At 45.4% G+C, this 12,693-nt stretch overlaps 1 protein-coding gene across 1 annotated transcript in view; it reads right to left on the reverse strand.

Annotated features, from left to right (window-relative positions):
* ush2a (Usher syndrome 2A (autosomal recessive, mild)) overlaps positions 1-12,693 on the reverse strand; it is a 258,301-nt gene that overhangs the window by 148,192 nt on the left and 97,416 nt on the right. Inside the window, exons 20-22 of the mRNA XM_029729287.1 lie at positions 2,087-2,304; positions 1,808-1,977; positions 196-451 (exon numbers count right to left, since the gene is read on the reverse strand). Of these exons, the coding sequence (XP_029585147.1) occupies positions 196-451; positions 1,808-1,977; positions 2,087-2,304 (644 nt within the window). The remainder of the gene's footprint in view (positions 1-195; positions 452-1,807; positions 1,978-2,086; positions 2,305-12,693) is intronic.

Raw genomic sequence — 12,693 nt, forward strand, 5'->3', positions numbered from 1 at the left:
CTACACACAATATAAGCATGAATACCAATATGACATTGGCCTATGTACTCTAGTGTTTCAAAGAATGTCTACCACAACTTGAGGTAGATACATCTTATTGGCTGGTTAGCTGTGACATGGTCTGTTATTGGCTTAGTAACAGTACCAAAACCCAAACTAAAGTCACAGCACCCACACCTCCACACAACCACCAACCTGCAGTGAGTCCGGTCCCAGCACATCTACCCGTGGTGGGACTAGACCGGCAGGGCGAGAGGGTCTGGTGGTGATGTTAGCCCAGGCACTAGTGTTAGATCCAGCCTGTGTGCTGGCCACTAGGCGGTACTGGTAGGAGGTCCAGGGGCTGAGGGCTGAGGAGTGATCCAGATAGGAGAGGGGAGGAGGGGACGGGGGAAGTCTGACCACTGTAGATACCTGCTGGGTGCCTCTGACACTCCTCTCCACCACCCATCTACAAACACATGGATAGGAATTAGGATTATTATAAAAACACACTCCTCTCCACCACCCATCTACAAACACATGGATAGGAATTAGGATTATTATAAAAACACACTCCTCTCCACCACCCATCTACAAACACATGGATAGGAATTAGGATTATTATAAAAACACACTCCTCTCCACCACCCATCTACAAACACATGGATAGGAATTAGGATTATTATAAAAACACACTCCTCTCCACCACCCATCTACAAACACATGGATAGGAATTAGGATTATTATAAAAACACACTCCTCTCCACCACCCATCTACAAACACATGGATAGAAATTAGGATTATTATAAAAACACACTCCTCTCCACCACCCATCTACAAACACATGGATAGGAATTAGGATTATTATAAAAACACACTCCTCTCCACCACCCATCTACAAACACATGGATAGGAATTAGGATTATTATAAAAACACACTCCTCTCCACCACCCATCTACAAACACATGGATAGGAATTAGGATTATTATAAAAACACACTCCTCTCCACCACCCATCTACAAACACATGGATAGGAATTAGGATTATTATAAAAACACACTCCACTCCACCACCCATCTACAAACACATGGATAGGAATTAGGATTATTATAAAAAATGCAATATGCAAATCTATACAGGAAGAGAACACAGATGGAAACTGAAATTCATAACATATTCGGTTGTAGTTAATTTAAATATTCCCTATATAGTGCACTCTGTTTCACTATGTTTCACTCTGTTTCACTCTGGTTCACTCTGTTTCACTATGTTTCACTATGTTTCACTCTGTTTCACTATGTTTCACTATGTTTCACTATGGCTTACTATGTTTTACTGTTTTACTATGGTTTACTATGGTTTACTATGGTTTACTATGGTTTACTATGGTTCACTATGTTTTACTATGTTTCACTCTGTTTCACTCTGTTTCACTATGGTTTACTATGGTTTACTATGGTTTACTATGTTTCACTCTGTTTCACTATGGTTTACTGTGTTTCACTCTGTTTCACTATGGTTTACTATGTTTCACTATGTTTCACTCTGTTTCACTATGGTTTACTGTGTTTCACTCTGTTTCACTATGGTTTACTATGGTTTACTATGGTTTACTATGGTTTACTGTGTTTCACTCTGTTTCACTATGGTTTACTATGTTTTACTATGGTTTACTATGGTTTACTATGGTTTACTGTGTTTCACTCTGTTTCACTATGTTTTACTATGGCCACATTTACGAGGGCCACATGATGCTGTCCAAAGTAGAGCACACCATGGGGAATAGAATGTTATTAAAGCCATCCTCTCTTGTTATGTCTCACCCCTCCAGTTCTCCGTTGCTCCTCTCCGGGGCTCCCCAGGACAGCAGTACTGAGGTGGGGGTGTCAGAGTAGAGGTGGGGGACCGGGACCCCCTCCGGTGGGGCAGCGGGGGTATGGAAGGACTGGGACTCCCCAGAGAGAGTACACCCTGCCGGGGTACAGGCCTCCACCTAACAACACGACAGAGGACAATACAGTTAATGTGTTTAATCATCAATAGGTGTTATTATTGTATTATTGCTCCATCCATCCATCCCACCAACCCATCCTCCCACCCACCTGCAGGCTGTAGAGTTGGTAGGGCAGGAGGTTATAGAGGCTGTAACTGGTAGTGTTGCCAGGTACTGTAGCAGTGCTGTGTGACAGGGACAGGGTGGAGGTGAGGTGGAGAGTGTAGTGGGTGATCACCCCGTTGGGCTGGGCTGGGGGGACCCAGGAGACTAACACACTATGTGACTGGAGGGCTGACACCACAGGGGGGTCCACGGGACCTGGACCTAGAGGGAGGGGGTGGGGGCAGGAGAGAGGGAAGGGGGAGAGAGAGGGAGAAAGAGAGCGAGGGAGGGAGGGAGGGAGGGAGGGAGAGAGAGAGAGAGAGAGAGAGAGAGACAAAACAGACAACAATAAACACAGGGTTAGAATGGTTCCCAAACTCCCTACTCTCGCTCTCATGATTGCCAACCTGATTGGTTTGGTTTTTTCCTCTTTTCCTGAACACCCTACACACCAAACCCAGTCTGTCTACTAAGGTCTAGGACAGGTGTTAGAAAACTACACTGAACAAAAATATAAACACAGCATGTAAAGTGTTAGTCCCATGATCCCAGAAATGTTCCATACACACAAAAAGCTTAATTCTCTCAAATGTTGTGCACCAATTAGTTTACATCCCTGTTAGTGAGCATTTCTCCTTTGCCAAGATAATCCATCCACCTGACAGGTGTGGCATATCAAGAAGCTGATTAAACAGCATGATCATTACACAGGTACTGGGGACAATAAAAGGCCACTCTAAAATGTGTAGTTTTGTCTCACAACACAATGCCACAGATGTCTCAAGTTTTATGGGAGTGTGCAATTGGCAGGATGACTGCGGAATGTCCACCAGAGCTATTGCCAGATAATTGAATGTTAATTTCTCTACCATAAATCACCTCCAACATCGTTTTAGAGAATTTTGCAGTACGTCCAACCGGCCTCACAACACGTACTGTATGGCGTTGTGTGGGCTAGCGGTTTGATGATGTCAACGTTGTGAACAGAGTGCCCCATGGTGGGGTTATGGTATGGGCAGACATAAGCTACGGACAACGAACAAAATTGCATTTTATCGATGGCAATTTGAATGCACAGAAATATCATGACGAGATCCTGAGGACAATTGTGAGGCCCATTGTGAGGCCCATTTCTTTTAAGGTATCTGTGACCAAAAGATGCATACCTGTATCCCCAGTCATGTGAAATCCATAGATTAGGGCCTAATTAATACATTATAATTGACTGAGTTCCTCATATGAACTTTAACGCAGTAAAACCGCTGAAATCGTTACATGTTGCATTTTTATTTTTGTTCAGTAAACATAATTTCTTGTTACAGTGACTACAGCATTTAGTGGAAAAGAACAAAGGAAAAAGAGGGATTATTATTTCATCAATGTGGAAGGAAGAAAAGCCTTGTGTGTGTGTGTGTGTGTGTGTGTGTGTGTGTGTGTGTGTGTGTGTGTGTGTGTGTGTGTGTATGTGTGTGTGGTGAGAAGCGAGGAGATGAGAAGAGAGAGTGTGGTGGAATTATCATTTGACAACGGAACGTCAAGAGTGACATCACAAGGACAAACAGTGATTTGGAGGGCCCTATTCCTGGGATTAGAATCGAGGGCACATACAGCGATGTGCAAATCAGCTCATTTAGCGAGTGCGAGGGGCCAGCAGAACGTTCGGGCGCGGCCACACAGAAAATTATATTTATGGATTTATTCAATGGAGGTTATAGGCAGTGATATCAACTATGAGCTGGGGAGAGATGGCACTGAATCTGAGGAAATATTGTAATCACTCAAGTTTGTGACTGGCCATTTCCACTGAATGGCTACTTCCACACTTCCTACTGCCAAGCGCTCACGATACGGATTCCTTCACACACACACACACACACACACACACACATACCTGCGCCGGCACACACACTGTGACGACCCTCCCACTCTGTCTGCTGTATTTTCTCTCTTTGTTCTTGTTTCCTTATTAGGATGCCAGTGGGCGGAGTTGGAAGGGTCGTCAGCTACATGGGAAACACCTGGGCTTGGGTGTGTCCCAGGATAAATGGACGTCTTCCACAGTCATTGGGAAGACTCTCTCCATGCAGACACCTTGTTGTTTTGGTTGTGCTAGTAGTGGAATCTAATAAATATATATGTTTGATACTCCTTGTCTCCACGTTGTCTCCCTTTTGTTGCGAACTCTGAGCCGGTTCGTAACCACACACACCAAGGAATCCTTCACACACATCTGGTGTACGACAGCTCCGGTCATTTTCATAATTACACACAGGAATGCAGGCACACACACACTCCCATCGATGCACACACACACATATGTACACATACTGTCTTTATTACAGGGTGAGCTGATGAAAGCCTTCCCTGTGGCTCAGTTGGTAGAGCATGGTGTTTGCAAAGCCAGGGTTGTGGGTTCGGTTCCCACGGGGGGCCAGTACAAAAAAAAATGTATGCATTCACTACTGTAAGTGGCTCTGGATAAGTGTCTGCTAAATGACATGAAACAAGGGGTGATGACAAGGCTCTAAAGCCCTTAGTTTGCAGAAGTGTGACACAGTGGTAGAGCTGCAGTCTACTTTGCACATGTTGTCCAGCAGCAACATAGGACCGAATCCCATCCCAGACACTTTCTCACGGTTTCCCATCTACAACTACAGCCCTCTACATCTACATTCCTCACTGTCTAAATAAAGAGAAAAATATGGAAGTCCAACGAGTCTCTAAAGGCCTTTTCTCCATACCTGATGGTCAAATGCTGACCCTTCTACCTCCTGAGGGAGTTTTCAGCTGTTATCGTGACTGTTGTATACATTCCACCTCAGGATAAAACACCCTGTCTTGTCGCCAGCGATTTTAATTCTGCGTCATTAAGACACGTGACACCCAACTTCCATCAACACGTCTCCTTCGCAATTAGGGGTGATAAAGTTCTAGACCACTGTCACTCTACCCATAAGCAAGCATACAAGGCCCTCCCTCGTCCGCTATTCAGCAAATCAGACTCTGTACTCCTGCTTCCTGTTTACAAGGAAGCATAGTCAACTTACACACAGCACTGACAAACACACCCCACCAGATATTCACATGGGGTCTTTTCACAGTCCCCAGGTCCAGAACAAATTCAAGGAAATGTACAGTATTATACAGAACCATGAGTGCATGGAACTCCCTTCCCTCTCATATTGTACAAGAGAACAGCAAATCTGTTTTAAAAAACAAATAAAGCAACACCTCACGGCCCAACGCCTCTCCCCCATGTCACCTTCTTGTTGTGCGTGTGTACTGACGTACGTGGAACTCATAGATGCACATAAACTACATGTTAGTGTTTTTAAATGTATGTACACTTCCATTCAAAAGTTGTCACTTAGAAATGTCCTTGTTTTTGAAAGAAAAGCACATTTTTTGTCCATTAAAAGAACATCAAATTGATCAGAAATACAGTGCAGACATTGTTAATGTTATAAATGACTATTGTAGCTGGAAACGGCTAATTTTGAATGGAATATCTACATAGGCGTACAGAGGCCCATTACCATTAGCACTTCTGTGTTCCAATGGCACGCTGTGTTAGCTAATTCAAGTTGATCATTTTAAAAAGCTAGCGGGAGGCCCAGGTGCACAACTGAGCAAGAGGACAAGTACATTAGAGTGTCTATTTCGAGAAACAGACGCCTCACAAGTCCTCAACTGGCAGCTTCATTAAATAGTACTCGCAAAGCACCAGTCTCAACGTCAACAGTGAAGAGGCGACTCCGGGATGCTGGCCTTCTAGGCAGAGTTGCAAAGAAAAAGGCATATCTCAGACTGGCCAATAAAAAGAAAAGATTAAGATGGGCAAAAGAACACAGACACTGGACAGAGGCAACATCTCCTCCGCCACGCTGACCCTCAACACGGGGACCCACAGGGGTGTGTGCTTATTCCCCTCCTGTACTCCTTGTTCACCCTACTACTGGTGGCCACACGTGACTCCAACACCATCATCAATTTTGCAGACGACACGATGGTGGTAAGCCTGATCACGTGATAGCAACCTCTCCCTCAAAGTCAGTAAGACCAAGGAGCTGATCGCGGACTACAGAAAACAAGGGGGGGGGGGGGGGGGCTGCAAGCACAACCCCATCCATATAGACGGAGTGGATCGGGTCGAGAGCTTCAAGTTGCTCAGTGTCCAAATCACTAAGGACTTAAAATGGTCCACTCACACGAACACAGTTGTGACGAAGGCACAACAGCGCCTCTTCTCCCTCAGGAGGTTGAGAAGGTTTGGAATGGGCCCTCAAATCATCAAAAAGTTCTACAGTTGTACCATTGAGAGCATTTTGACTGGCTGCATCACTGCTTGGTATGGCAACAGCACCGCACTCGATTGCATGGCGCTACAGAGGGTGGTGCGGACAGCCCAATGTATCACTGTGGCCGAGCTCCCTGCCATCCAGGACCTCTATATCAGGCGGTATGAAAGGAAGGTCCGGAAAATAGTTAAAGACTCCAGCCAACCAAGCCATAGACTGTTCTCTCTGCTTCTGCATGGCAATCGGTACTGGTGCATCAAGTCTGACACAACAAGCTCCTGAACACCTTCTATCCCCAAGCCATAAGACTGCTAAATAGCTAACAGAACACACACATAACATGTCCACACATTTATACTGACTCACACTCACGCACACACACTTACATACAATCATCATTTAAGCTGCTGCTACTCTGTTTATCATATATCCTGATGCCTAGTCACCTTACCCCTATACATATCTACCTCTATCGATCCAGTGTCCCTGCACATTATAATATTGGAACTGACCCTGTATATAGCTTCTAACTTTCTCCTGTTCTTATTTCTTATTTCTTATTTGTATTTTTGTTCGAACTTATGTTATTTTATGTCCTGCATTAATATGGATTACTGCATTGTTGGGTTTGGAGTATGCAAGAAAGGCATTTCACTGTAATTGTGCACGTGACATTAAAACTTGATACTCTAGCATCCCCCTTGAATAGCCTCACCCCCTTGAAATTTGCGTTACCCCATAGCTTCTCAACATACCATAAGTGAAACTGGTTTGTCAGTCTGGTCTGTCAGGGGCTAACTAGGGGGAGTTCTGTGTTCAGTTTGTCTGTTGACTAAGTCTAAGGCAGTGGTTACCAAACTTTTTAAGCCCGAGACCCCATTTTGAAAAAAAAAACAATCAATCATTTTGTATGATATTCTGTGTAGAAACAACATTTCCCAAGTTTGGTCTTGTCCACTCTGTTCTAATAAGTCCTGTGTGGATTGAGGGAAACAAAATACGTGCTCCTGAGAGTCTTCTATTTCAGTGATCGGGTCATAATACACCACCTGACCAACAGTGCTCGTCGAATGTCAATCTCCTTCCAAAAATCATGGGTATTAATATGGAGTTGGTCCCCCCTTTGCTGCTATAACAGGCTTTCCACTAGATGTTGGAACATTGTTGCGGGGACTTGCTTCATTCAACCACAAGAGCATTAGTGAGGTCAGGCACTGATGTTGGGCGATTAGGCCTGGCTCGCAGTCGGCCTTCCAATTCATCCCAAAGGTGTTCGATGGGGTTGAGGTCAGGGCTCTGTGCGGGCCAGTCAAGTTCTTCTACACCAATCTCGACAAACCATTTCTGTATGTACCTGGTTTTGTGCACAGGGGCATTGTTATTCTGAAACAAGAAAGGGCCTTCACCAAACCTTTGCAACAAAGTTGGAAGCACAGAATCGTCTAGAATGTCATGGTAAGCTGTAGCGTTAAGATTTCCCTTTACTGGAACTAATCGGCCTAGCCCAAAAAATGAAAAACAGCCCCAGAACATTATTCCTCCACCACCAAACTTTACAGTTGGCACTCACTATGCATTCGGGCAGGTAGCGTTCTCTTGGCATCCGTCAAACTCAGATTCGTCCGTCAGACTACCAGATAGTGAGGTGTGATTCATCACTCCAGAGAACGTGTTTCTACTGCTCCAGAATCCAATGGCGGCGAGCTTTACACCACTCCAGCCAAAGCTTGGCATTTCGCATACTTTTGTATAAAATATTTAGTGTCTTTTGTAGCTTAAACCGTTCAAAAGATAGAGACACATTTGTATGAAGAAAACATAAACCGTTCTGTTACTTCGAAAATAAAATAAAAAATGTATTTCACAACCCCATTTTCAAACCAGGCGACCCCTAGTTTGGGAAACGCTGGTCTAAGGAGTCTTTTAGAGTTGCAAAATTCATGAAACATTCAATAAATGTCCTGGTTTTCCAGAAATCCTGGTTGGACGATTCCAGATTTCCGGCTTATTCCCTCCTGATTCTGGGAATCCTCCAACCAGGATTTCGGGTAAACCAATGGATTTATTGAAAATTCCAGGAATTTTGCAACCGTAGTCTTTACCCTTCTTCATTCCCTCTCCTCTCCTCCTGCTTTCACATTTAAAAAGAAGGAATATATCAACCATGGAAAAAGTGGATTTTTCCTCCTTCCTTGTCTATCTGTCTGTCTTCCTTGTGTTGTAGCCTAGTGGTTAGAGCGTTGGGCCAGTAACTGAAAGTTTGCTAGATTGAATCCCTGAACTGACAAGGTAAAAATCAGTTGTTCTGCCCCTGAACAAGGTGGTTAACCCACTGTTCCTAGACCGTCATTGAAAATAAGAATTTGTTCTTAACTGGCTTGCCTAGTTAAACAAAGGTTAAATAAAAATAAATTAAAAATTACCCTTTCTCCACTCTTCCATTCTCTCTTTCTCCCTCCCTCCCTCCCTCCCTCCCTCCCTCCCTCCCTCCCTCCCTCCCTCCCTCCACCCTACCTGATTTGATTGATATTTCTGTCCCATGCTCTGAAGGTAATGTTTTCCTCCCCCATTTACATCCGACTGTACTGGGGTAATGGTCCCACACACACACACACACAGTAGCAGGGTAATGGTGCTTCGGCAAGGGCAGGCGGATCAAGGTGACTGAGCGTGCTCAGAGCGTGCTGCGTTGCTAAGCGCTAACGTTAACTGCTAAAGGCTCCCCCAGATGGCACCGGGACCAGAGGGGGAGATAGGGGGAGGTAGCCTCGCCATCACCTTAGCTCACCCTCATCCAGTACTAACTGTTCCCTGGGTGCCAAAGACATGGATGTCGATTAAGGCAGCCCTCCGCATCTCTCTCATTCAGAGGGGTTGTGTTAAATGCGAAAGACACATTTCAGTTGAATGCATTCAGTTCTACAACTGACTAGGTATCCCCCTTTCCCTTTCCCTAAACCTTACCTCACCCTCTCCTCCCTCCCTCTCTCCCCCTCCCCTCCCCTGCCCTAATATAACCCACCTCTTCTCACCCTAGATGACACCGCTCTCACCCATTACTCACCCATCTTTCTACGGGGAGATGCCCACACCCTTTCCTCCCCCATCTTGTAACTTATTTGTGATTCCAGCCCTGTGCATGTGTGTAACTGAATGTGTGTAACTGAATGTGTGTAACTGAATGTGTGTAACTGAATGTGTGTAACTGAATGTGTGTAATTGAACGTGTGTAATTGAATGTGTGTAACTGAACGTGAGTAACTGAATGTGTGTAACTGAATGTGTGTAATTGAACGTGTGTAACTGAATGTGTGTAACTGAATGTGTGTAACTGAATGTGTGTAACTGAATGTGTGTAACTGAATGTGTGTAACTGAATGTGTGTAATTGAACGTGTGTAACTGAATGTGTGTAACTGAATGTGTGTAACTGAATGTATGTAACTGAATGTATGTAACTGAACGTGTGTAACTGAATGTATGTAACTGAACGTGTGTAACTGAATGTGTGTAACTGAACGTGTGTAACTGAATGTGTGTAACTGAATGTGTGTAACTGAACGTGTGTAACTGAATGTGTGTAACTGAATGTGTGTAACTGAATGTATGTAACTGAATGTATGTAACTGAACGTGTGTAACTGAATGTGTGTAACTGAATGTGTGTCACTGAATGTGTGTAACTGAATGTGTGTAACTGAACGTGTGTAACTGAATGTGTGTAACTGAATGTGTGTAACTGAATGTGTGTAACTGAACGTGTGTAATTGAACGTGTGTGATTCAAGTGTTTTTCAGTGCCTAGCTGCGTTCCAGTGTAGCAGGGTGATTTTTCCCAGGCAGTGCGTCAGTGTGTCAGGGCTGTGTGGTGCAGGGCCCCCTACTAGCTTCCTTCCTAGCTTCCCTCCTAGCCTCCCTCATAGCCTCCCTACTAGCTTCCTACCTAGCTTCCCTCCTAGCCTCTCTACTAGCCTCCCTACTAGCCTCCCTCCTAGCCTCCCTACTAGCCCTCCTACTAGTCTCCCTACTGGTCTCCCTCCTAGCCTCCCTCCTAGCCTCACTACTAGCCTCCCTCCTAGCCTCCCTCCTAGCCTCCCTCCTAGCCCTCCTACTAGTCTCCCTACTAGTCTCCCTCCTAGCCTCCCTACTTGTCTCCCTGCTAGGCTCCCTACTAGCCTCCCTCCTAGCCTCCCGACTAGCCCTCCTACTAGTCTCCCTATAGGCCTCCCACCTATCCTCCCTACTAGTCTCAATACTAGCCTCCCTCCTAGCCTCCCTACTAGCCTCCCTCCTAGCCTCCCTACTAGCCCTCCTACTAGTCTCCCTACTAGTCTCCCTACTAGTCTCACTACTAGCCTCCCTCCTAGCCTCCCTACTAGCCCTCCTACTAGTCTCCCTACTTGACTCAGTACTAGCCTCCCTACTAGTCTCCCTCCTAGCCTACCTACTAGCCTCCCTCCTAGTCTCCCTACTAGCCCTCCTACTAGTCTCCCTACTTGTCTCCCTCCTAGCCTCCCTACTAGCCTCCCTACTAGCCTCCCTACTAGGCTTCCTACTAGACTCACTACTAGCCTCACTACTAGCCTCCCTACTAGCCTCCCTCCTAATTGCCCTACTAGCCTCCCTACTAGCCTCCCTACTAGTCTCCCTACTAGTCTTCCTACTAATCTCACTACTAGTCTCACTACTAGCCTCTCTACTAGCCTCCCTACTAGCCTCCCTCCTAATCGCCCTACTAGCCTCCCTCCTAGCCTCCCTCCTAGCCTCCCTACTAGTCTCCCTCCTAGCCCTGATAAATAAACAATGCACAGCGCTGACCTTTAGGTTAACAGCTTTTTATGCTTGCTCCACTCAGCACTCTCACTGATTCAATTACCACAAAGGTCCAGGAGACGCAGGGAATAAGCAAGGAGACTCTGTCTGTCTGTCTGTCTGTCTGTCTGTCTGTCTGTCTGTCTGTCTGTCTGTCTGTCTGTCTGTCTGTCTGTCTGTCTGTCTGTCTGTCTGTCTGTCTGTCTGTCGTCTCCATTAAACCTGCCGAGCCTCAGTAGAGGCCTCAATTGTAAATAATTTTACCACATGAGACAATCATGTCACCTTGAATTTGAACACTCCCCCTCAGACACCCATACAAAAATGGATACACACATGCGTTTGCGCACGTCAACACACACACTCCACAACTATGTCACCCACACCCCTTGATCCCTCGACTCCCCAGCCACCCTCTCATTGTCTTCTAGCAGCACAGAGGACCCAGAGTGTTATTTAGGCTTTACTGGTCTGTATTAAATTTTGCAATTTGAAGGGCTGTTAAGTTTTTCAATTGAAATTTATTTTAAGATGCAGGTACTTTTTATTTTATTGATGTTTTACTGCTCTCCGGGTGCAGGCTAGAACACACTGGAATAACACCACTCTACCCCAATAACACCACTCCACACCACTATACCTCAATAACACCACTCTACCCCAATAACACCACTCCACACCACTATACCCCAATAACACCACTATACCCCAATAACACCACTCCACACCACTATACCCCAATAACACCACTATGCCCCAATAACACCACTCTACACCACTATACCCCAATAACACCACTCCACACCACTCTATCCCAATAACACCACTCTACCCCAATAACACCACTCTACACCACTATACCCCAATAACACCACTCCACACCACTATACCCCAATAACACCACTCTACCCCAATAACACCACTCTACACCACTATACCCCAATAACACCACTATACCCCAATAACACCACTCCACACCACTATACCCCAATAACACCACTATACCCCAATAACACCACTCCACACCACTATACCCCAATAACACCACTATACCCCAATAACACCACTCCACACCACTATACCTCAATAACACCACTATACCCCAATAACACCACTATACCTCAATAACACCACTATACCCCAATAACACCACTCCACACCACTATACCCCAATAACACCACTATACCCCAATAACACCACTATACCCCAATAACACCACTCTACACCACTATACCCCAATAACACCACTATACCCCAATAACACCACTATACCCCAATAACACCACTCTACCCCAATAACACCACTCTACCCCAATAACACCACTCCACACCACTCTACCCCAATAACACCACTATACCTCAATAACACCATCCCACCTCAATAACACCACTCTACCCCAATAACACCACTCCACACCACTATACCCCAATAACACCACTCCACCCCAATAACACCACTCCACACCAACCCACCCCAATAACACCACTCTAGCCCAATAACAC

Source organism: Salmo trutta, chromosome 33 (genome assembly GCF_901001165.1).
Source record: "Salmo trutta chromosome 33, fSalTru1.1, whole genome shotgun sequence".
Classification (NCBI taxonomy): domain Eukaryota; kingdom Metazoa; phylum Chordata; class Actinopteri; order Salmoniformes; family Salmonidae; genus Salmo; species Salmo trutta.